This window comes from Vespa velutina, chromosome 6 (assembly GCF_912470025.1).
Source record: "Vespa velutina chromosome 6, iVesVel2.1, whole genome shotgun sequence".
Taxonomy (NCBI): Eukaryota; Metazoa; Arthropoda; class Insecta; order Hymenoptera; family Vespidae; genus Vespa; species Vespa velutina.
The window spans coordinates 3,379,948-3,407,356 of record NC_062193.1 but is presented as its reverse complement, the minus strand read 5'-3'; the positions used below and the strand labels follow the sequence as shown (position 1 = coordinate 3,407,356).

Genomic DNA, 27,409 nt, shown 5'->3' with positions numbered 1-27,409 from the left:
TTATAACGGTATAACATTGAAAATTTTTGCAATTGCTTTATCGGTAAACAATGATTCAAATTCTCATGATCATTGATATTGAATACCACAGAGTAACATATGACTATGGGGAATGGAATGATAGTAATCGATATTCTGTAGAAAATTAATCTATGAAGGAAACCTCGGAAAATGTACGTATATATGTATATATGTGTGTACGTGTATGTGTGAGAGAGAGAGAGAGAAAGAAAAAATTCGAGAAGTTCTAATATATCGTATAATATTTTTACACAGAAATCTTTATTGTTTTCTAAAAAATGTGATTTTCACAATTGCCATCTATCAATGACAATGATTTTTAAATGAAAAAAAAAAAAAAGAAAAAAAATACGTCTCGTAATGGTTCCCTTCTCTTATATCGATTGAAAGAACAAATGACACAGGAATAATAATTAACTCGAACGAACATTAACTGATTCCTAATTCGTCTGTATTTTTTTTCCTCCCTCTTTTACTTCTATTTTCTTTTTTCTTTTATACTTTTTTTTTCTTTTTCTTTTTTTTTCTTTTATTTTTTTTTTTTTTTTTTTTTTTTTTTTTTTTTTTTTTTTTTTTTTTTTTTTTTTTTTTTTTTTTTTTTTTACTTCTTATAAGACCAACTTGTCATGGAAGACGAAAAAAAAAAAGAAAAAGAAGAAAAAGAAAACGAACGAAGAACGAACAAAGAAAGATAGGGACAACGCTCTCGCGCTCTACGAACGTTTACTATTATATCGAAATATAATTCTATTAAATACGACTAAATCTAAGCAATAGTAGTATTATTAGTAGTAATAGTAGTACTAGTAGTAATAGTATTAATAATAATAATAATAATAATAATAATAATAATAATATGTAAAGCTAAAACATGACTAGTGCTAAAATTCATTCGTTCTAACTATTAATACGCACGTCCGACAAATAATAATAAATCAATCTATTGATTCTTCTATGTTATCTTTTATAGCGGTAGTTAACCCGTACGGTATTTAATTATTTTTCTTTTTTTTTTTTCTTTTTCTTTTTTTTTTCTTTTTTTCTTAGCATGAAACGCGTATTCATTAAAAGAAACATTTGCCGTTTTACGATTTGAACGAACTAAATTAAACATCTTAAACATCCTTAACGTTATTTCGAAAATATCTTTCTACCGTAACGATTCAACGATATTTTTAAACGCAACGATATTTCAAAACGGATAGGAAGTTTCTACTTTTCAACACTACATTGATACGGACATTCTCGTGATAATCGTCGATCGAACGTCATCGTCATCGATCGATTCGAAAAAAAAAGAAAAAAAAAAAAAAATAATAAATAAATAAATAAAAAGAAAAATTCCCGATCGTATCCGTCAAATTTCTATCAACATTCGCAATTCATTTTTTAACATTGATAACAATTTTGTTCTGATCGGGTGTTAAAGGAGTTTTTCTCTTAACATGCTTATCCGGTATTTTATCCTTACTGATAACAGCAGCATTGTTACAACAGGCCATTCCACCTTTTCTCTTTCTAAGCGATTCGGTTGGAAGATACTCGGCCGGTCTCAATAGCTGTCTGAAATTGTATGGTCCATTAATGTCCTCCGCATCGTATTCGACTCGACGATTCTCTTGTCGCTTTTCTACGACTGTCGGTCTTAACAAATGTCTCACGTCAATTGGAACACCGAATCCGTTCTTCCAAAGATCTTTTTGTAAAAGTATGGCGTTCTGATTAACGACGAAACGATCCAAACCATTTTTCACCTGATTATTGTTCTTATTTATATTATTAATATTTTTATGATTTTTATTATTGTTGTTCATATTAATATTATTATTATTATTATTATTATTATTATTATTATTATTATTATTATTATTATTATTATTATTTCCCTCCTTCTCCCGATTATTTCTTCCAATGTAACCGTTCTGTTTTATGTCACTGGCACGATACAATATTTGCCTGTCGTTTATATTATTCTTCAAACCATTCGTAATCTTCAATCCATTCAAACCCTTCCTTTGATCGATCCTTCCGTTGTTCGCGATACTCCGCCAATTCAACTCATTCCCATACCCATTTATGAAATTCTCTCGTTTGTGATTTGCATCGCCATATTTATCGGCCGCTCGTGTTTGTACGCCATTTCGATCGTTGAAACGCGGAGAGTCGACTGCAAACGATCTACCGTACGGATTGCACCCTCTAGGCCGCATGTTTTTGCCATGCAGGTCATTAGTCCTTGTACTGAAAGTATGAATAATGTTAAAGGTTTTACTTAGACGAAAGATTAAACACGTTTTACTTCGATCGTTTAATTCCCATGAATGATTATAAAATACTAGTTCTATTGATTATCGTCGACTACTCTATACTATACATTTATATGAATAATGTTTAAAGAGAAAAAAAAAAAAAAAAAAAAAAGAAAAAGAAAAAAGGAAAGAAAACTATATTTCTAAATGAGCGAAAGACTTATTACAATGATCTACTGATGTTAAAATTTTCTTTTGTTTATTTTACCTGGAAGTTTGCCATGATACCTCTGATAATGATATAAAAGATATAAATAGATATTAGTTAACAAAGAGTTTGATGAAGGCTTCGCTCGAAAATAATGTATTTCGATAGAAAAAGAAAAGAGGTTAAAAAAAAAAAAAAAGAAAAACGAAGAAGACAGAAAAAAAAAAGAAATTAATCGATTAATAAAGATAAAGTAAAACAAAAAAGAAAAAAAAAAAAAAAACCTAGAATTACAAAAAAAATTTTGTCACGACGAATCGGACAGTCTTACATCGGAGAAACGTACCTTATGGATTTCTCCGCATTGTCTTTTCTTTCTGATCCATCCGGATTTCTCAATGCTTTGTGCCAAATTTCGGAGAGATGCTGTTCCGGTGCTACCACAAAGTCGCCCTGAGCTGCCAGACGATCCATCCTCTCGGCACTCACTTCCAGAATCTGACCCGTTCGACTCCTGTTTGCCAACCGGGAGAAATTCATTAAATTATCCTCATATCATTTAAACCAATGCCAAACTATTCTCTATGTATAATATCGACTAGTATACTGTCCTTCTCCTTTGAAGGACACTAATATACATTCTAGTCCGAGGAATATCCAAATTTTCGATTTAAATCAAACTACATACCTATAACATACATACCTATCTAATATACATCTATGCCAATGAGTAATATAACACGAATTATACACACACATACACACACATACACACACACACACACACACACACACACACATACACACATAAAATTATTTTACGAAAGAGCACAAATTTGTACAGTTGTTAAAATTAGCCATTTTGCTACATATAATTAGAAAAAAAAAGAAATTGAATTAATTATAATTCAATTGATGGTGATAATTAATTATAATTCAGTTGATAAAATAAAAAAAAAATTAAAATATATACGTATAGATCTTATATTGTTCCATTGAAAAATTATTTAAAAAAAAAAAAAAAAGAGAAAAAAAAAGAGAGAAAGAAAGAAATAAAGATAATACTCCTTTTTATGACAACCTCGCACGACAGAATAATGAAACAATTTTTTTGTTTGTTTGTTTGTGACAAGAAACGAGTGCACACTTTTTCCTTGTGATTTATGAAAGTAGAATGAAGAGAAAGGAAAGAGAAAAGAGAAAGAAAAAAAAAAAAAAAAAGAGAGAAAAGAAAATGCAAATGTCAATCGATTTCGATGCTCTATATCGAGCTGGCAAAGAAAGTGAATACGCATAAATATTTTTAATATGAGATGCATAGCCGCTCGTACAAAGTTTGGCAATGCTCCAAATGATTCTTGCTAGTGATTCCAACAAGGTATACATATATAAATATACGGTTATTAACTTTAATGGCTCTATATTTTGAACGATTCTTTCGAAGAAACAAAATGAAAAAGGAAAAAAAAAAAGAAAAAAAAAAAAAAACGAATCAATGATCCGTATGACATTGTTAAAAACTTTAACATTGTTTCCGAGTAAGACAAATTTCTCTTAAGGAAATTAAAAACAGAAAGGAGGGAAAGTGAAAGTTAGATAAGTTGATGGAAAAAAAAAGAAAATAAATAAAATAAAATAAAAAAAAAAAAAAAAAAAAAAAAAGTAAGAAAAGAAAAGAAATCGTTTGAAATCGTTACCAATCGAGGAATAAATTGGCGATTGAAATAAACGCAAATGAAATATAAATTAAAAGGGGAATTAAAAAAAAAAAAATGTCTCTTTATCTAATCGTCTAAGCTAATAGACGAATTTCGAACGAAATATGGTACCTCGCTGAAGGATGAAGGTCATTTTCTAGCTGTATCAACGGTAAGTCCCAGCCAACTTCGTCTTCTTCGAAGTCCGAACCACTTCCGATGCGAGTGCCAAAATCATTCGAAAAATTGAGCGATCGAATTTCCGATTCAATCATAATCGTTTAGAATGAAATATTATAATCCTCTCGATATCATTATTATTATTATTATTATTATCTTTTTTATTTTATTTAAACGATCAATCTACTACTACTTACCTGCTCATTTCTTCTTTTAAATCCCGATAATATTTGACGGTCTCCTCGTTTTCTGGTTGAGAACCTCTTCGATATCGCAAAATTGGTTGGACCATTTTAAATCCATCGGGACGAGCATAATCAGTTGGTGGTTCCTCGATATCGTTTAATCGGACACCCGGTTTGTTCCGTCGAAGATTCTTATGAATATCTTGATTCTTCATATGAACCTATTTTTATAAAATTTATTTTTATAAACCTCTTAACAATTTCTTCCTTCATTCGTTTTTATTTATTTTATATTTTTCTTCCTTTTTTTTTTTCTTTTTTTTTTAATTTTACTTATAAATATTATTCAAGGATATAAAAATAATATTGACATCGTTCGAACACTTAACATACATTTTGAGAAAATTGAATTAGATCAGCTTGTCTCAATTTAGGATGAATAGGATCCTTCATAGGCGGTGATTTGTGTACCCTTTCCTCTTTTTTGTACCATCTCTGTACGATGAACTTAGCGTCCTCCTCCTTAATGCCCTCGGTGATCAATGCACGTATCGCGTCTTCTTGATTATCACAATTATTCAAGATATTCTTGAAATGTTCCTCTGATTCCACGCCAAAACGTTTGCGAACAGAATAACCTCTGAAGTCTGAAACGTATGATTATCATTTATCATTTGTATATCATTAATAATTATAATTTTTATTATCATTCATAATATTTATATATTTATGTCGTTCAAATGAGATCATTTAATTTGTATTATTTCATTTCTTATCATTTTTATTCCTCGTTTTGCGTGTAAACGATAACTGATAAATGATTTTAAAAAAATATTTACGACTCTGTATAACAACAGCAGCGTCGTTCTCTTTGGAGTTTTCTGTCTGAGATATTTCATTTTCATCATCGTTTCTTATAATTTCTATTCTGGATTCTCTACGCAGTACCAATGTTTCCTCGTCTAAGAAAAAAAAAAAAAAAAAAAGAAAAAATAAACGATAATTATAAGAAACCAATGAATTATTTAATTCAATGAAAGCAATCATTATTGTTATTGGTTACTAACTTTGAACTTTCTTCAATACGGTAGCCTCTTCTTCGGCACGTTTCCTCAACATTTCCTTTTCAACGTGTTTACGTGTTAACCAACCTCTGATATGCCGTTGAAGTGTAACGACAGAAATTGCAAATTGCCACTTTTGTTTGTTAAAGCGAATTTTTGCTAACCATCTACGAACGCAAGCTTGTACCATTATGATCTTCTTCAATTGTTCCTCGTACATTTTTGACAAGAATTCGACATGGTAATATTTTAAAAATACTTTTGTCTTTCCCAATGCCCAACCGTCCATCTTCAAACGTATCAAAAGTAATCGACAATTGTCACGATTGGCTACCACTCGTTCGTCATAACCAAATGCAAGGAAACAGTATCTAATATTATATATGGATATAAAAAAAAAATAAAAAAAAAAAAGAAAAGACGATATTTAATAAAAATATATATAAAAATTTTTTGTAAAGGATCGAAAGATAATTATTATTTATTATAATTCGAATTACCTCTTTAGAAACTCATTGAAAGGTATTCTATGAGAGAAACCATTTTGTCTTATTCGAATGGTCTCCAATACTCCAGTGTATCTCAATTGTTTTACAACTTTTTCCTTGTCGAAGAAACGTGGGCTTCTTGAATCGTTCGGTTTAATACACCTGACGAATTGCGGAGAACCCGAGACCATTTTTTGTAAAAGATCCATCAAGGAATAACGGAAGTATGTTGCCACTGTTTGCTGAGCTCTTGATTGTGATGCTAAGCCACGACTGGAGTAACGTTCCTAAAATAATTATATTAATAGAAAACTGTCAAGGAGTAAGATGTATATATGAAATATTATAATTCTTTGATATATCTCGCGTGTACCTTTGTATTTTGAATAGATTGCGACAACTTTCTCGAGTCAGTTTCATGGACGGCTGAGTAGAGGTTACCGGTTTTGGTGATCGGACACTGGAACAAGAAGCGGACCATGTCGAATTGAGATTGCCGTACCAATTGTATTACCTCAGGAGGCAGGAAGTTTCTATTCTTCTCAAGAAATCCTTCAGCTTGGTAAACTACACGTCCAGCGAAATGATGAACCGCGAAACAAACGGCATCGGATTTTGGTCTTACGTAAAACTTCGATTTTATGTTGTTGTGAAATTTCTCTGTTGATTAATAAATAAATAAATCAATCAATCAATCAATCGTACGAGACAAATAAATAATACGAGATATATCGATTGAATTAGATTTACAATTATCCACGTATTTCGTAATACTTACCAATCAGTGATCTATTGGTCGCCCGAGGAAAACGACTTTCTTCGTCCAAAAGTGCCAACAACCCCATTGGTTTGCTCAATAGCATATCTAGAACTGGTCGATTATCTGAAAACTCAACGAGATCTACCGGTATACCCTCGGCCATGTACTCCTGTTGTTCCCAAGTAAATATATGCTGATTGAAATAATACTGAATCTGTTCGTTCGCTATATTTATGCAAAGTTGTTCGAATGAATTCCGTGGGAAATTCTCGAAGCCAAATATATCCAACAAGCCAATAGCCAATGGCTCGTAATTGGGTGAACGATTGAAGCACAACAGGCAATTTATTTGATTGACCATCCAATCGAAGAGTCTTCCGTAAAGTCCTTTAGCCATGGCATCACGAGCGGCACAAGCTTCGATTACGGTATTATTTCTTGTGATCGTTTCACCTCTCGTCATGACCGAGTTTGATGTTAATGCCTCCAATAAATCGTTTGGTTCGACACCCAACAATTTTGAAACTATTGAAACGATCAAGTTTATAAATTAACAGAAATGATCTATTTTTGTAATTGGACTATTATCAAAATAAATATACAATTCGAGAAAGGAAATTTCTTACCTCTATCGAGAGGAGCAGTATCTATGACTCTACTCTTATTATCCGTATTATCCTCACTAGGAACTTCAGCAAACTCGATATCCCCTAAATGAAGTATAGCTGCCAATACTCCATAAACAGTATCCACTTCGCTATCCCGAAAGCCTAATACTTTGAAGCCAACTTTTAGTTGTTGAAACTTATCCACGTAATTTGGAGAATTATGACTACGATCTGTAAGATATCGATGATGTTCCCGAAGGCTACTATCCAAATGAAACTCGGCTAAACGATTGTCAGCCGCTAAACCATCGTACATGTAATAAAATACATGAAAATTTCGTTCGCCCCTGTATAAACGAATAAAAATTTATTTCAACATTCGTTAGTCCCGTTCCTAGCTTCTGTGTTTCTTTTTTTCTTCGTATAATTTTTTTTTTGTTATCATTTAAATATCCAAATGAAAAATAAACAAAAAAAAAAACAACACATATAATTGACAATGCTTACTCAGCCTGTGCTACCACACGAGATTGTTCCAAAAGATAAACGGAAATTCTTGCTCCAGTGACCTTGCCACCTTTGGTCATTGTCAGATCCAAATACTTTCCAAATCTCGATGAGTTAGCGTTAATACCAGTCGTGGCGTTTCCAAAGGCTTCCATTATCGGATTTATCTGTAGAATTCTCTCTTCCAAATTACGATTCGGTGCTTTGCTGAGATATACCAATTGCTTCAACAACAAATTTGCACTTTCTGTCTTTCCTGCCCCTGATTCACCGCTGATCACGATCGCCTGATTTTGACGTTGATGGAGAAGCGCTTGATAGGCTGCATCAGCGACCGCAAAAATGTGTGGTGGATTATCTGACCTGGCTTGACCTTTATATCTTCTTTGTTCCTAAGAGAAGAAAAGATTACAAAAAAAATAAAAAAACAAACAAACAAAAAAGAAAGTTCAATGATTCTAAATGGTATAAAAAAAAAAAATATGTAACTTACGATTCCAGTGTAAAGGCCCAAATTGGTAAATGGATTAACGGCAACCAGTATATCACCGATGTAAGTATAAATCTGGCCCTGTTCGTAACGATGCTGTAATTGATCAACGATTGCATCCTCCGATAACATATCAAGAGCGGCCAAATCGTCCATATACATTTTTTCTGGTCTGGCTTTACGATCGGTTTTAAGTTTACCGTGTTTGGTCGTTACTTCCGGCTGTCTTTGAACTCTACCATCGGTTCTTTGTCTACGAATTTCATTAGAAAGTTCTTCCCTGATTTCCTCTATCTGAGATTCGATATCCATCAACAACGGATGCTCTTTGAGTTCGCTAGCAAACGGTCGATGTTCTAAATCCTTGACGAGACATTCGGCAATGAAGTCCAAAACTTCTGGATTATGTATGTCAGGATTTTTCAATGATGGGGGTGGATTTCTAGGTATTTGAAAGAGCGCTCTCATGGGATGAAGTTCGGACAGGGGTGGATCACCCTCGGCCAATTCAATCGCTGTTATTCCAACCGACCAAACGTCGCATCGTGAATCGTAAGAAGAATCCAATTGTTGTTCACAAGCTATTACCTGATAATTGATAAAAAAAATATTTTCGTCGATTCTCTTCTTTGTTCGTTATCTATTTGGATTTACTAAGATAACGGGAAAAGAAAAGAGAAGAGAAGAAAAAGAAAAAAAAAGAACTGTCAAAAGATGATAAATATACCTCGGGTGCCATCCAGTATGGCGTACCAACAGAAGTATTTTTCCTCGCCAAGGTCTCAGCTAGATGAGAAGAAACCCCGAAGTCTACCAGTTTAACTCGTGCTTCTTCCGTTAATAAAATATTATGACCTTTGACATCTCGGTGCATACAGTGATTACCATGAAGATAAATCAATGCTTCGACAGTTTCTCGAAGTATATACGCTATTTGCCTATCCGTTAGACGGGTAGCACGTTTTTTTAAACCCTGGACAAGATCGGTCACTGAGCCTCCTGTGCATAACTGGAACATGATTCATTAACTTTTCACGCAGTTGCCTTTTAATGTATATATGTAGCTAAGTAAGTACATATATATATATATATATATATATACATATACATATAACTGGTTAAATTATATATACTATGTATCCACAAACACATTCATTATTATGTCGAGAAGATTCTAACGTAGATTATATTTAAGTACATCGTCCACACATTCTTTGGAAAGTATATACACCATATCATCCTAATGGACGATGCGAATTTACGAATTTCTAATTACACTTCTTTATTATTATTATTATTATTCATCTGTACGCTCTTTAGCATGAACATGGTTTAAAAAAAAAAAAAGAAGGAGAAAAATTAACGCTTTAACTTTCATTACTAATTAATTAAAAGGAATATATTATAATCGAGAAAAATGTACCTCCATTACGAACCATAGTTGATCCTCATCCTGTGCAGGTTTTGCTCTTTTCAAATATAATCCATAAAATATTGGTATATTAGGATGGGAGCTTAGATCTCTTAATACAAGATATTCCTCCTCGATCTCTTCTATATTATCAGCTACATTTTCAAGAATCTTGATCGCTACTTTGTTGTCGGTTTCCTTATCGTAAGCGGAATATACTTCCCCGTAAGTGCCTTCCCCTATAAGCTCCTCCAAAATGAAACGATCTCCTGGATCTGGTATTACATCGAAGTTTACGTGTTGACTTAGACCATGATACGCCATATTGGTCCCACCACCGGTCATCTCTATATTAAAATAAAACAAATAAAAAGTAGAAGAAGAATTATGAGATCTTGATTTTTTTCCTCGGACGTCGATGATCGACGACGCTTCTTTTTTAATATTTTTTTTTTTCTTTCTGTAGTAATAATAATAAATAATAAATGATAAATAAATAATAATAATAATAATAATGATGATGATAATAATAAAATGAGATGTGCTCTTTTTCGAACGAATATCCGCTATTTTACTTCCATACTCTACGCATAAATATAACTGCTTTGGAATACTTGATCGGAGTTATACGCGTCTGTTAAGTAAAAAAATGAATAAAAAAAAAAAAGAAAGGTAAAAGAAAAACAAAATATCTTGATAATCGAATCCTTATATTCCTCATATTCTCGTATATACGTATCATAAAAGAAAAAAAAAAAAAAAAAGATCATCGGAACCGTCGACCTAATTATACACCGTGACCGCTTTCAACCTTCGAAGTTAATTCGATGCCGTATGAAGATATTAATCTTTCGCTATTAACATATTTTCGTTATTTCGCCTGTTCTCTGAATGACCTGAGATAAACGAGAAAATTCCTCGTGGATCCGTTCGAAGGAAAAAAAAAAAAAAAAAAGAAAAAAACATAAAAGAAAGAAAAAGAAAAGAAATAAATAAATAAATAAAAAAGGAAGAAATAAGTAATAATGTTAGTTTGCAAAATTGTAACGAAAAAAATGTTACCAACCAATTATATCACCCATTTTCACGAGAGAGTTTTACGTTTTCACCACACAAAAAAAAAACAAATGATAAGTAAAAAGAAAAAGATAGAGACAATAAGTATTCTCAATGTATATCAATCGAAATCGTAGAATATGTCAGTGTGAACACTGTTAGTCTTACTAGACACTTAAAATACGACTGGAGTGTCTTTCGTTTTCTAACCAGATACCTGTTAGTCCCTTAATTAGATTAGACTTTATAAGACCGGCGCACTTCTATGTGGCCCTCAACAGAAATAGGTCTCGCGAAAAAAGGAATATAGTCACGTGTCGATCCCATTTTGTTCTACCTATTCTTCTTTCTTTTTTCTTTTCCTTTTTCTTTTCATTTTTTTGCTTGCTATTTTTTCCCCTTTCTCTTTCTTCATCATGTCATTTTCTTTTTCATTTTTCTAATCTAAACATTATCAAATACAAATTATACATTATTTAAATTCAAACATAATCATATAAATTTCATAAATATCAAAGAAATATTTTTTTGGTTTTTTTTTTTTTTTCTTATTTACCAATTTTGTTTCTTTTTTCTTCGTTGAATTAATTTAATATTTTAATAATTTTTATTAGCTTTAACATTGTATTATCCGAAGGAATAAATTTTTTAATAAATTCGAATACGAACACATTGCATGTGTTTATAAATTTTAAAAAATATTAATCTCCATTAAATCCGTAATTTCGCATTAATTAATTGCTTTCAATCAATATTCAATTATTTATTTATATTTTAATGGATAACATTCCGAAGGTTAACCGCGAATATTCTGCGCCATTGTGCGAAGCCGGATAAAAGTCCGAAGCCAGCTACGGTTTCACACGACATTCTTTTTATACGGAATTGGACGAGACATTTATAGATTAAAGTTACATCTAGTTACATCGCACTTTTCTCATTTGTAATTCTTTATAATAGTAACATCAATCACTAAATGTGATCCTGTGAAAGGAAAAACGAATTTATACTTGTCTCTGGACGACACGCTTAAGGCAATTGATTAATCCTAAATCAAAAAAAAAAAAAAAAAAAAAAAAAAAAAAAAAACAAGAAATCAATTAAAGAACAGACGATCGAATAAAATTAATTCTCAAATAGAAATCTTTTCCAAATTTTATTCTATTATTACAATTTTCTTTTTCTTGTTTGTTTGTTTGTTTTTCTTTTTTAATGTCATTTCAATAAGTTTAGTTCATAAATTAAGCTAATAGTTACGTTCGAGATCATATCTGCTAATTTTAATAAACGTTAAGAAGCCATTTGAAACTAATACATATATTACATTTCTATTTAATCTATCGCAGCGATAGAGAGCAAGAGGAGGGTTTCACGTTCATCGCTTTTTCCTCCGCACAACGAATTCAATCGCATAAAGTTGTTAATCTAACCTGATCCTTGAACGTTGGAAAACTATGACGAATAAATTTTGCATAGAGATGAGGCATTTAAATCGGCTTGCTATTTTCAGCGTTCGAGAAAGCGTTAAAGAAAAGGCACATAATATATGATACATGTGTGTTGAATAAATTTAAAAGACAGGTCGTTTCATATGCACGATCTTCTTTTTCCGACTGAAAAAAAAGAAAAGCGAAAGAAAAAAAAAAAAAAAGAAAGGAAGAGAGAAAGAGGTAGAGAAGGAGAGAAAGGGAGAGAGATGATAAATTAAAAAAAGAAACAAAATCTTTTTTCCATTTTAGATTTGAAGGAGTAACGTTACTATCGTGAGAACGATTACCACGCGCAGATCGATGAGAAGAGTCAAGGTTCGTCAGATCCGTTAGTTGTTCAACTAAACAAAAAAAAAAAAAAAAAAAAAAAAAAGAAGAAAGAAACAACAAGAAGTGCATCATTTATTTTTCCTTTTTTTTTTCTTTTTTTCTAAACCGAACACCCACAACGATCTTTTACATCGTCGACGATCGAAAATGTTCTCAAGTGAAACGATCAAAATGTCGATCGATATCACACCCATTCGATTCCTCGTAGATTTAAAAAAAGAAAAAATATATATAACCGTAAATCTACAATTTCTGATTGAAATGGTCGAGAAAATCCTATGAAAAGAGAAAAATGGAAAAGAAAAAAATATACATATAAAGAAAAAAGGATCGAACTTCACGGATCGATAATCCTTTCCCCTGAAGGTGTGCATAGCCAGTATCGATCGCACGGCAATAACCGATCGGACTATCCGATCACGTGTTCACGGAGGTATTAGAGCGAAGAAACCCAACGTGAAATCGGCTTAAAGATCCAACTGTGCAAAGTAATGTCTCTCTCTCTCTCTCTCTTTCGCTACGGCATTAGACTGTCCGTTACTGCCTTTTCTACGATATTCCCTATACGTTTGATACACTATAGATCATCGAAACACACGGTTTCGATATATCGAGGTGGCTTCATTTCTCTACAAGAAAAAATAAAAAAATATATATATATATATCATAGATATGTAAATATATAGATAAAAAAAAAAAAATATATATAGACTAAAATTACGAAATTTGCCTATCGATCTAATCCCCTATCGTTATCTAATAACTACATTTACAATTGAATTATTACTCCGTATTATAGCTGTATGTTAATTCTAATTTAAAAAAAATTTTTCTTCATAAATAAAAAAGAAAAAAAACATTCAACGTTATGACAAACGTCAATGATAATTTGAATCATTTGCTATCATATACACAAATGCAACTTATTTAACTATTGAAATATAGATTAAAATTAAATTTGATATCTTAATTTTAATATATTTAACAATACAATTGAATTATCATTATTATAATAACGATTTTAATCAAACATTTTGTAAAAAATTACAAAAATAAATATTATATAGAGATAAAATTGGATATTATATGGAAATAAAAAGACAATTTTTATATACCTACTTCAGGATATATATTATATTATATAGGATGTCCTAATTTTTATATAACAAATTCAAGACCGTATATAAATAAATAAATATATATATATATATATACATAAAGAGAGAGAGAGAGAGAGAAAAATCCAACAAAAAGTTTAGTCACTCTAGTTCGATACAGTTGAAACGTGAGAAACTTTCTCACTTGATAGCGATCCTTAGAATGTTCTTACAAGGAAATATATATATATATATATATATATATATATATATATATATATATATGTGTGTGTATAGACGAAGGTGAGTCGAACGAAACAAAATATCTTTTCTATCACGATCCGACGAATAACTGGATGAATCAAAATTCTAAAGGATAACACAAAATATACTTATATATATACACATACACAAACGTACATACACATACATTAGTCCCAATAGCACGGTTTCACACATCTAATTCCGTCGATTCGATCCTTTCAGCGTGACGGTGTAACGGTACGATGCGTTCTATCAATGACCACAAAGCCGCACCCTCTCTCGATGATTCTCTCTCTCTCTCTCTCTCTCTCTTTCTCTTTCTCTCTCTCTCTCTCTCTCTCTCTTTCTCTTTCTGTCTTCATTGCCAAGAGCGAAATGATCACGAGCGAAAAGCTTTCAATTAATATAATTCCCTTAATTTTAATTTTGTATTCTCGCAAACGTGAAAGTCCATTAACATATTAGAAGCGACACGATCGATGCATAGCAATATTTACATATTTACGTGTAAATAATATATGACCGCAAGTGATTTTATTAATATGTATCTATATATAGATAATTAATTCGTAAAACTTATTTCTCCTTCTTCTTTTTTATATCCAATGAAAAGAAAAATGAAATGACATTTACATTATTTACATTTCTGCTGATATAATAAATATCCATGCATAAAATTGAATCGACTTATCTCTGTATATTCTTTTTTTGTATTCCCTTCTTTTCTTTTATTTTCATTTTTATGTTTATTTATTTTTTTTTTTTTTTGTAGAAAAATATATAAGTGCATCGAAATATAGAATGCAACGTATGTTTAATATTATTACGAATATTTATCCATGAATCCAAACATTCAAAAATTATTTAAAAATCTTATCATCTTAAATTATATATATAAACAATATATATATATATATATATATATATATATATATATATATATATACTTAACATAATGGAATTTTAATATTATTATATTATATACATTTAGAAATCTAATCAATTTTTATTTATACCTGACAAAATATCTTTATATTAATTCTCTGCATTTTATATTTTATCTCGAAAAATTGATATTTAATCGGTTCTATGAACACATACACACACAGAGAAAGTGAGAATGATTGAGAGAGAGAGAGAGAGAGAGAGAGAGAGAGAAAAAAATCATTGGATTTTTAGGATCGATATCGGGTTTGCGGTAACTTCGCGACCGCAAACCCGAACGAACGAAACTCTACAGCAATATTTCCCAATGTGGGGCATATGACATGAAGGAAAAAGGGGAAATACATATATACATAGGGTAGGTATACATATGTATGTATGTGTATATTTACAAAATTTATATTGATTGAAGAGAAAGTCAAATTAATAATAATATTACCCATGTTTCTTTTTTCATTAAAAATAGATAGATAAATATCTATTAACATTATACGGATATATAATAATTTTCAAAATTTGATTGATTTTATTACGATTAAAGAAAAGAAACAGAGAGGAAAAAAGCATACACACACACACACACACATACTTTTAGAAAACACCGCTCTAATTGTAATGAGACAAGATAATTTATTTTCTTATATTGTCTTCATCTTGTTTCTCTATCTTTTGGATTAAATCAAATGACGCATATATCCACTCATCGGCATAAAATCGTATCGCGCTTCGTAGAAATCGATACTGTGTTTGTTTTTCACGGTACTTAAGAGAGAGCTTATTAGGCACACCAAGTCGAACATATTTGATTTCCGGGAACACGCGTGCACACGTATTTATGTGGTTAACTACGTAATGATGCGTATAGGTATACGATACAACCATATGCGCACGTAATAACGTCCATTAACGATTTGAAGATAAACTGACTAAAGAGAGTCGTGAAATATAAATGGTTTCGTTATTAGGACCGTAATTCTTATCGAGAGAAAGAAAGAGAGAGAAGAAGATATATTTATGACATAGCGATAATGATCTTACCGTCGATCAACGACCTAATCGTCAAACATAAATTTCTGCTGTTATCTTTATTTTTCTTTGATCATCAACACTTAGTCATTCGCGAAGTAGATAAGTAATTTTTTTCTTTCTTTTTTTTTTTTTTTTCTTTTTTTTTATTACCTACACTCTAGCTTCTCACCATGCCTTAATCTTTATTTTTTTGTAATAAGATGAATATCATTGATTTGATTAAGTGACATGTGCGAACTTTATGTTACAAATAGTTAATAATGAAATTTTGAGTTTTAACAAAGTCGAAATAAATTTTTATATCGAATTGATACATTTGTTAATATTTTATTTTGCCCTGGCAAATGATAATTAACGTTGAAGGAATTATCACGTTTTATATATCCTTATGAGTATAATTAAAAAAAGAAAAAAAAAAACAAAGGAAACGATATAATGGAAAGAAAGTTTCCAAATAAACAATATTACGATATAACGTATAACGAAAATATTATAGTAATCGATTTATTAATATGTAAAAAAAGAAAAAGTGGAAGAGAAATTTTCGTCAAAAATATTATCATTTATCGTTCGTTTACTTCGATAGAAAATAATTAATGATTCTAACGTTATTTATATTTTCAAATATATATATATATACACAAGTGAGGTCCTTCAAAAGTATTTGGGTGTCGTTGCACCTGCGGCTTCGTAGAAGTGTGTTAATGCCGTGATAATGCGAAGCCCTACTTTCAAACCTTTGACCGTTGTTGGACACTCTCTGCCGCTCGGCCGCTTTCATTCTCGTTACGGTCTAACTAACCTTCCTTCTTTTTTTTTTTTTTTTTTTTTTTTTTATTTCAATTGTTTGTCCGATCGTTCGAACTTATTTAGAAAAAAAAAACTATATATATATATGCATTTATATATATATAGTTATAAAAAAACTATATATATATATACATATATATATATATATATATATATATATATATATAATGAATAAATATGTCGTAGATATTCAATTAAAACGAATTTCTTCAATTTTTTCTTTTTTTTTTTTTTTTTCTTTCCCGTTTTCATTCTATAATTATAAAGTCGAGGAATCTTCTGTTCTCGTTTACTTTTCTTTCGAAGGAAAATATTTCTGTTAAACAATGATGTATATATATATATGTGTATGTGTGTGTGTGTGTGTGTGTGTGTGTGTGTGTGTATATATATACGAAAGAAAATTAGAAACGGTATGTCAAGATCGTTTTCTAAACTTCGCTAACGAGCTCCTATGTACCACCGTAAATAAGTACGAAAATTATGTGCATAAGTTATAGTTAACTTCGATTTCCCGTTGTAATGAACGATTCAAGATGGGAATCAGCAAAAAGCGAACATTACCGAGCAATACAAAATGAAATGTCATTGACTCATAGTCCTCGACTAATGTAAATCGGAAAGACGATTTTCCTCGCGTTATTAGATACATTAATGCACGTATTACTTCGAATAAATGAATAATCCGCTGAGTAAATATTAAGTTTAGTTAGAAATTATTTATTTAAAGATGAATAAATTGTTATATTTTAATTTAAATTAATACGATGATAATAGAATATCGTTCTAATAGATATCGATCGAGTATTGAGATTAATCCGAAACATATTGAATTTAGTAAAACTCATTGAAACGTGTAAATATCGATCCTATTTCATACGCTGAATTAATTACGTCTCCTATTACTTTGATTAGGTAATTTGATGAAATCAATCAATATCGATGTCAGTAAACAAGTACACTCCCATGACGATTTCGAACTACTTAAAGATATTTGCTAATCATAGATAAAACGATCGATTGATACATTGAATTTATGATTTATCGTAAAAAAAAAAAAAAAAAAAAAAATTAAAAAAGTAAAAGAACTAACGTTCAATCAAATATTATTTCTTACTAAAGATAACACCATAATCGGCCAATGTAGAACGCTCGTTGTATATTATAAAGACGACTGACTATACCGGCGTGCAATTAAAATTGGCAATACTTTATATAGAATTTTTTAATATTCAAGCTTATTCATAACGTTGGATACGTCTTGAAAAGGTACGTTCACTTGCTATAGCTAACTATAATCAGCCAACATTGAACGCTCGCCGCATAATAAGGATGACTATACTGGCGTGCAATGAAAAATGACACTTACTTATCTACGATCTTTTAATATTCGAATTTATTCGCATCGTTATATTTGTCTTAAAAAATTCTATCGCATGTTAGAAAAAAAGTTTCAATGAGTAAGTAAGAGAAAAAATATCTCTACAAAGTGTTATCCAAGAAAAATTAAATACACTGCTTTCGTATAAGCTTTCGAGATACTTTATCGCAAAAGAAAAGAAAAAAAAAAGAAAAGAAAAAAAAAATAGCTCGTACAAATTAAGTGAATGAAGTTAATATTTTTTCGATTGTAGTTTTAGTATATCGTAAAAAATTTGTTTTCATATTAATCGCTATTAACGATTTACATGACGCGTAAACAACGCTTTCAAAAATACTGAGGTTTCTTTTTTTTTTTCTCGTGATTGCAATCAACCGACAAAATGTTCCACGTATTACAAATTTTCAATGAATTTTGCATATCTTTGTTTTATGCCAATGATGGATTAACGCGCTCGATTATGATCAGCGCTCACATCGGATTCAAAACGACGATATAAATTTATATTATACATTATAATAAAAATATATTTAATTTAATATCCGATATAGCCGTCATTATATATATATATATATATTATACTATTATATATAATTTTATCTCTATATTTCCAACTATAAAATTAAATATGGATTTTTATTTTAATTTCTAGCTGTTAATTACCGGTCATTTGCATGAATAGTTGAAACGAAGAAAATGTAAATATAAATATTATACATAATTAATTTATTTTAATGGGACTTATATAGAAAAAAGATTTTACGACGTCTCAGACCTTTTGAAAGTTAAATCCGTCAATGATCTACGCGAAAACATAACGACACTTTATCGTATATCCGATCGACGTGCATACAATCGAACCAAAAAAAAAGTGAAAAAGACATTAATCTCATTAATATAATAATGATGAAAGTAAAGACGAAAAAAAAAAAAGAGAGAGAGAGAGGGAGGGAGGGAGAGAGAGAGAGAGAAAAAGGAGTGAAACGATCGAACTGTTTTCTATCGAAGGGACTTACGAATTATAAACGCAGAGCACTTTCATTTAGATTAATCAGGTCGTCGTTCTTCGTTTCGTAGCGGTTCAACGAGCCATCACCTGGCAGAAGAGTTCCGTAAATGGGTAGAACGTGAGGCTTACGAGCGTGGTTACTTTTAACGATCGAAATCTTCAAACGAACCACGAAGTATCGCTCTATTAAACTCGCTCGACAATCGGGAAAAACGTTAGACAGATACTACATACATATAGATACAATATATAATAGTTATATATATATATATACAAGTAAGAGCACCAACAACAACAACAACAACAACAGCAGCAGCAGTAACAGCAGTAGCAGTAAATACTTTTGCTACCTATCGCAAGATTGTAAATAGATTGTTTCTGATCGAATAAAGAAAATAGGATCGACGAAGGAAGATCCGATCAAATGAGAAACCAGAAGAAGAAATCGAATCGCGCATTAAGATCCGATCAAAATATATTGCGATAACCTTAATTGATCTGGCTATTAATCATTTGTGCTCTTTGAATCGAATCAATTTCTCTCTATTTTTCTTTTAATGTTTATCTGAAATCAACTATTAATGTTTATCTGAAATCAAAATTATAGTGATGAATCTTATCAGATGATGATAATTGTTAAACAGAGAAATTAAAAGAAAAAAAAAAAAAAAAAAAGATAAAAAATAAAAATTCAGGACAAATTACTTTTGACAAGTTATGACTTATGAAAAGGCCATGAAAGTCTGTACAAAGTGTTATCGGGAGCTAACATAACTTGATCCCCATATATATGTCTAGATAAATAGATAGATAGATAGATAGATAGATAGATAGAGAAAGAGAGAGAGAGAGAGAGAGAACATTTTTATTGAAATAAAAGAACTTGTATAACCGGTCGGAAAGTCGTCAGAAAAACACCTTTCAAATACTTTCATGATGCTCAATCATCAATCGTTTAATTATAGTTAAGTGATCATCGATAGTACATACGTATGCATGTGTATGCAATTAATATATGTATGTATGTGCAATTAATAATGTATATAGACATTGAGTGATTATAACGAATCGATAATTCATCTATCTAAATGATCGAAATTATTTTATATATCTTTCGGATAATCGAATAGAATATTAATATTTTTTCTTTATTAGTTAACTTTGAAGAACCGAAGAACCATATCTATGTATCTAATGTAACTACGTACATATATAGATATATCTTTATGTAACTACGTATTTAAAAGAAAAAAAAATGAAAAGAAATAGAGACTTGTCTATGCAACGACAAAGAGAGCTCGCACGTCCTCGAGAATTCCCACACAAGCTATATATATGTACTTACATTCTCGCTACCGGTTCTCTAAAAAAACAAGAAGTAAGTAAGTAAGTACATATGTTCGAGAATAAAGCCGTGTGAGAAAGAACGATTAAATCCGTGAGAAGAAGGACAAGCTGATACGTAGATTATTTAAATACTCCTTTGGTGAATTATTATGCGAACAAAAAGGAACATAAAATGATTTTGAATGAATAATTACAAAATGTATCATTCACAAAAAAAAAAAATAAAAAATACATTCTCTCTCTCTCTCTCTCTCTCTCTCTCTCTCTCTCTCTATCTATCTCTATCTCTATCTCTATCTCTATCTCTATCTCTGTCCATTATTTCAATTCTATTTTTCTCTATTTTTTTTTGTTTATTATTATTATTATCTCCGACATAAAGCAAGAAATAGTTAAAAAAAAAAAAAAAAAAAATACCAATATCGACCAATAAAGCTATTGCTATCCTTAAAAAAAATTATCATTTATCTACTTGGCGTTATTTATAGAAGGATAACGATAAGTGCAGCCAGCTGGTAGGAAAAAAAAAAAAAAGAAAGAAAGAAATGACAGAATAAAAAGTACTTTTCAACGGTTACGAAAATTCAACAGTTTTAACGAAGAGGAATGTAGGAAGAAAAAAGAAAAAAAAAAAAAAAAAGAAGAAAAAAAAAGGAAACAAAATGGAAGAAATTAAAATAACAACGGTAAAGAAGAACGGAAGTTGCGTTTGCTATAGAGCGTTTCCAGATTATATCGCAAGAAAATGATCGAACGAATTGGTGAAAGCATCCTTTTATTCGAAATTCGTCACGATCGTTACACGATCGACCGAATAGAACGGGAACAAAATCGAATAATTCGCTTTCTTTCTACCTTCCCGTCCATTCCACCTTTTCCAAGCTACGAAATATTACTGTAAATAAATATTGATAAAAAAAAAAAAAAAAGGAATAACTTATATATGTATGTATGTATGTACATAAGTAACGCGCTTAAATATATCAAGTCTGCCATCGGGAGAAAATCGTATCGCAATTATATGAATTCATCGAAAGTCCTTGCGAGTTTGTTCGCTGAGCCGATAATTTGCATGCAAGACTTATCTTACGAATTCCTTAGAAAGTATAGAAATAAATATTTCGATATTTCTAATCGCTCTAATAACTAATTTATCCATAAAAAAAAAAAAAGAAAAAAAAAAAACGAAAAAAGAAAAAAGAAAGAAAAAATAGTATATTCTACTTTTCTGCTACAATGTCATGAGAGAAATATGACATTTGTAAAAATGTATATACAAATTTCATATATATTTAATGTCTTAGATGATATTGAAAATCGATTACTTTTTTTTTTCGAGACTATTCATACGGTAATTTTGTTTTCTTTCTTTTTTTTTCAGAAGATCGTAAATCTACAAACTTAAAAATTATCGGACTCATTTAACAACCTTTGAGCCACCCTGTATATGTATACGTATATGTATATGTATATATTGTACTTTTTTGTATTCACTTAAAAGATAATCTATTTATCATTTAACACCAACAATTCGAATAAATCAATAATGAACTCGTAGCATTGAACGAGAACAACAAAGAAAACCGGTAATATTATTATGTATATATTACATACATGTATGTATGCATATATGTATTAACATATATTCGATGACCATCGGTGATATCTCTTATCAAATTTCAAATATGTGACTTATCGATTTTCGTTTTAATTTCCTATATATATATATATATATATATATATATATATATATATAGAGAGAGAGAGAGAGAGAGAAAGAGAGAGAGAAAGAGAGAGAGAGAGAGAGAAAGAGAGAGAGAATATATATAAAAATATATAAATAGAATTTTTATATATATATATAAATTCTAAAAAAAGAGAAAAGAAAAAATTTCTTTTTTGCTTTTTATATATCGCATAAATGAAATTCTTCGAAAAGTGTTTACATATCTTTTATATCAATAAAGGATGATAATGATAACATTAATCATGAATTCTTTGAAATTAATCGTAAAAGTTGTTGAAAGACCGAATTAATCATACGTTTTAATTTCCTTATCGGAAATGACGTTATTTTTTACGACGAATCATTCCTGAAAATTCTAATCGTCAGTGTTTAATGCGTAACAATAAGCGTACTGTATTATATTGAATTTATTATACTCATTAAAGAACTTGCTTTCTTTCATTCTTTCTTTCTTTCTTCCTCCCTTTCTTTTCTCTCTCTCTCTCTCTCTCTCTCTCTCTCTCTCTCTCTCTCTCTCTCTCTCTTCGATGAGTTACGTGAATAATACAGAGAAAGTTATAAAAATTCTCACGCGGAAAGAATCACGCGATGATTTATTTGTGATCTAAAGAAAAGAAAAAAATTAAATCAATAGCAAATTGAAATCATACAAAATAAAAACTTAAAGATTAATCATCAACTTTAGAAAGAGACTTCCTTCGAAATATTTGCAATGAATGATATCTTTTTATATTGAATCAATGTTGTCTATCGAATTATCTCAAAAAAAAAAAAAAAAAAAAAAAAAAAAAAAAAAAAAAGAAAAAAAAATCGAGTACTTAAAGTGTTAAACGAGAAGGTCCTATAAAAAAAAAAGAAAAAAAGAAGAAAAAAAAGAAAAAATAAAAGAAGTAAAAATTTGGATTATTACAAAAACTAACGAAATAAAGATAGTATAAGCATTGATATATATCTAAACTTTCTCAAAATCTTCTTCAAACGTTGAAAACTACAAGAAGAATCTAATAATATTTTCTATTATTCTTATTGCACAATCGTTACTTATTTTCTACAAATAAACATTCTCGATGTCGTTGTACTTCCTTAACCGATTATTATCTCTATCGACATGGAGAAACTTTTATTTTTACCAAGAGAGCAATAGTTATTATCGTAACATCTATATAATCATACCTTCATGGAAGTTATCTAATTCTCTCTCCCTCTCTCTCTCTCTCTCTCTCTCTCTCTCTTTCTCTCCTTCTTTCACTTTTTTTTCTGAATATCGACAATTGTTAACAATCATCAAGAAAATATATAATTTTTGTCATTTAAAAATCAAAGCCGACTGAAATCGTTTACGGTGACTTACTCTATGTAAATTCATTAGAATTATTTCAGCTTTCTGCGTAACAACTTATTTTACAAATAATAAACGAATATCATTGTGTATGATATTTTTAATGCAATAATAATTAGTTCGCTTTTAATTGACAACGTGTACACTCTTCGTTCCATTCACTCGTTTGTTCTTCCTATCCTAAGATTATGTAATTATATCTTAACGTACAGTTATGTATATATATACATACACACATACACACATACACACATACACATTGTACATATATATACATACATGTATCTATACTGTTAATGTTATATACATACATGTACTTTTATAAGAAAAATACGCTTTAGAACGGAACAAACAAAATGTGTTTAGACTAATATCCATAACTAAACGAAACGGTGCATTCCATGTATGTGCTTTTATGGGCTAAATCCCACATATAAATTATATCATTCATTTCATTTTTTTCTTTTTGTTCTTTCTTCTTTCTTCCTTTTTTTCCCTCCTTCATCTTTTTCTTCAACTTTATTCATAACATTTTTATTTGCATTTCCTTATAACGTTAAAATATTATCGAAAAAAATTAACTTGTAATTATTCAACAAAAGTTATTCTTTATGAGACATACATATTTTACAACGTCGTATATATCTTACGTTTCGGAATTTTATATCGTAAATCTCGATTTATGTATTCATTGTTCTGAGTCGTTATTCGGTAAAAAATAGTTGTACTGACGAACGTCAGACTTTTCATCCATCTGCTTTCACATATTCGAATTTTATGAGCTCCGAAAGTCACCACTAAGTATTCGTTTAAAGTCTCTAGGATTATTAGTTAATGTGAACGAAGCAAGGATTATATATATAAGAAGTAAAGTCATAAAATATATATATATATATAAGAAGTAAAGTCATAAAATATATATATATATATAAGAAGTAAAGTCATTCTGGTTAATGTAACGATCGAAAATAAGTAAATAAATGTATAATCATAAATTGACACTTTAAATTAACGAAAATAAATATATACAACATTTTACAAAATCGTATGAATATTATTTCAATGTTTTTATGGGGTTTCTAAATTTCTTATATAAAAAGAAAATATCTAACGTAAAAAGATATTGATTTCTGTATATAAATTACATCATATATATATATATATATATATATATATATATATATATATATATATATTAATTATTACAATCGTTACCTTCCGATTGCTTCGAAATTATCGACTTTACCATATACGGCAACTTGCTGGGAGCTTTCATGAGTCGTCTTTCAATGCCCTTGAAAAACAACCTCGAAGAGATCAAGACTCATACTATATGTATACTTATATACATACATGTATATATATATATGTATGTATGTGTGTGTGTGTGTGTGTGTGTGTGCACGTGCGTATGTGTATATGTAACATGTGTAAAATACTTGTTCCGACTTGTCCATAAGAAGAAATTCCGATGACCTTTGTTTCGCGGTCGAGTTCACTGTACACTCACGAATACTGTTGTTTATATATGGAAATTTTCCTTGAAATGTGCGTCGAACAACACTTATACAAGTTAACTAATTTAGCATTCCTGTTTCGCGCCAATTCTCATATGAAACTCGATCGTCTAGCTATATATAATATATATGTTTGTGTGTTTGTGTTTATATATATATATATATATATATATGTATTGCTTATTATATATTTTATTGTTATTGTTGTTATTATTCATTTATTTATTTATTTATTTATTTATTTATTTATTTACCTTTATCTTAATTTTAGATATACACAACTCTTTCCTTTCTACTTTTTTTTTCCTGATAGATAAGATCTTTGTTATATACGTTCGAAGAATGCGAAATATCTTTGAAATGTCATACTTCATGAATTATTCATAAGCATTCAAAGTCCTATAATAACGAAATTTAAAAAAATTTGTACACAAAATTATACTTTAACAATATCAATTGATAATGATTTACGTCGTGAGATTAGAATTAGAAATGAAAAATAAGAAAAAAAAATCGTAATGTTACAAACTTGAGTGAAAAAGAAAAATCAGTTTTAATATTAGTTTGTATCATCATCCGGAAGTTCATAAAAATACAAGCATGATTCTCATAATCATCGTTCTTGATGCACCGCGATGCGCATTATCCTCGTTACTTCACTTTATGCGATTGTAAATTATCGCTCGCATGTTCTTGCACGGCGTTATATAGTTTTCTATCAAAATTCATCAAAGAGACATATCTCGTATTTTAGATCTTTGTGCTACTTTGATTTATCGACTAATTATAATATAAATTTATTATCACAGTATATAAATTCACCGTACACGTTATTATTACATCTTATGTATATCTATTACAAATAGATTTATCGTTTACGAAGAGAGTAAATATTTACATATGCGTGTACGTACATTTTTAATCTAATTTTTTAACCACAATATTTACGACACTTTGTCCACGATTTATCATAAATCTGTTTTTTTCTTTATTTCACAGTTCTACTTTTTTTTTCTGAGATTTAGATGAATATTTGTAAATAAAATAAACATTAAATTATTTCTTTTTAAAGAAAATTATTTTTACATGTTATTAATAATATATATATATATATATATATATATATATATATATATATATGCATATGACTAATAATCTCATAGATTGCCATATTAAAACGCAACAACGACAGCGACAATAACAATAATAATAACAATAATAATAATAATAATAACAATATCAATATTAATTTTCTAAATAAAAACAAAATAAAGAAAAATTCTATATAAGAGAAGAAGAAGAAGAAGAAGAAGAAGAAAATAAAAGTAAACGCAATATAATTCGAATAACAATCGAAAGTTCGATGATTCGTGACAACAACAATCATGACCCATAATAAAGGTAAAAGAAATGATTATTCTATGAAAAAATGTTTTAACGATAAACAAACAACAATAAGTTTTTGTTACTCACGTGCATATCATTCGTGATTCAAACGCAGTAGAGAGAAGGAGGTCTGCAACGAGAGGAACGAATGAAAAAAGAAAAAAGGAAAAAATAAAAAAGGAAAAAAAAAAGAAGATAGGAAACAAACGAAAAGAAAAAAAAAAACGGGGAAAGGGCGGGGACAAAAGGATAAAAATAAAAAAAATAAAAAAAAAAAGAAAATAAAAAGAAAAAAATATATGAATCTCTGTGTAAAGAGACGAAGACCAAGCGGAAGCGCGTTATGTACCGTGACTCTCTGGGAGTCTTTTACGAGCGAAGCGAGTTCACGGTTGCTTCGTGACCGCGTGACTGTCTGATAGGTACTGGGAGGACGAGATAGCACGGAAAAGGAACGAGCTATGAGAGGAGAAGGAGGAGAAGAAAGGAGGAGGATGAAGAGGAGGAGGAGGAGGAGGAAGAGGAGAAGCACGCCGTGCACGAGTCTACCTCCTCTTCTTCTACTGACTTTAAGAGACGATAGCATGCACGAACCATGCTTACGTTCTCCCACTCCTCCATCTTTTCTTTTTTCCTTTTCCTTCTTTTCCCTCTTCTTCTTCTTCTTCGTCTTCTTCTTCTTTTTCGACGACTTTCCTTTCTCCCTTCCTTAGTTTCTTCTTCTTCTTCTTCTTCATCTTCATCTTCTTCTTCTTCTTCTTCTTCTTCTTCTTCTTCCTCTTCCTTCTTGATTT

The 27,409-nt window shown here is 29.9% G+C and overlaps 1 protein-coding gene across 5 annotated transcripts; it reads right to left on the bottom strand.

Annotated features, from left to right (window-relative positions):
• Positions 1 to 253: 253 nt before the first annotated feature.
• On the bottom strand, positions 254 to 27,189 carry LOC124949653 (myosin-IIIb-like). Of its 5 annotated transcripts, XM_047495138.1 has the most exons (17): positions 10,935 to 11,358; positions 9,881 to 10,215; positions 9,185 to 9,466; positions 8,461 to 9,045; positions 7,968 to 8,359; positions 7,479 to 7,807; positions 6,871 to 7,377; positions 6,466 to 6,752; positions 6,105 to 6,379; positions 5,608 to 5,975; positions 5,380 to 5,502; positions 4,934 to 5,187; positions 4,553 to 4,761; positions 4,308 to 4,388; positions 2,825 to 2,992; positions 2,539 to 2,560; positions 2,115 to 2,262 (listed from the first exon to the last, which is right to left on the bottom strand). In XM_047495138.1, exons 1-17 carry the CDS (start codon positions 10,948 to 10,950, stop codon positions 2,251 to 2,253), a joined length of 4,245 nt encoding a protein of 1,414 aa, XP_047351094.1. In that variant the 5' UTR covers positions 10,951 to 11,358; the 3' UTR covers positions 2,115 to 2,250. The 5 variants fall into 5 exon arrangements, with proteins under 5 accessions (XP_047351091.1, XP_047351089.1, XP_047351093.1 ...); XM_047495135.1 differs by lacking the exons at positions 2,539 to 2,560; positions 10,935 to 11,358 and adding an exon at positions 26,703 to 27,189 and having other exon boundaries at positions 254 to 2,262; XM_047495133.1 differs by lacking the exon at positions 2,539 to 2,560 and having other exon boundaries at positions 254 to 2,262; positions 10,935 to 11,356.
• Positions 27,190 to 27,409: the final 220 nt, after the last annotated feature.

Bases quoted from the DNA above. Each gene is read 5' to 3' on its own strand.
- LOC124949653 (XM_047495133.1), bottom strand. The intron at 6,380-6,465 runs GTACACGCGAGA...TAATTATTTTAG, and splicing joins AATCTATTCAAAATACAAAG to GAACGTTACTCCAGTCGTGG. The intron at 4,389-4,552 runs GTAAGTAGTAGT...TCGCATCGGAAG, and splicing joins TTAAAAGAAGAAATGAGCAG to TGGTTCGGACTTCGAAGAAG.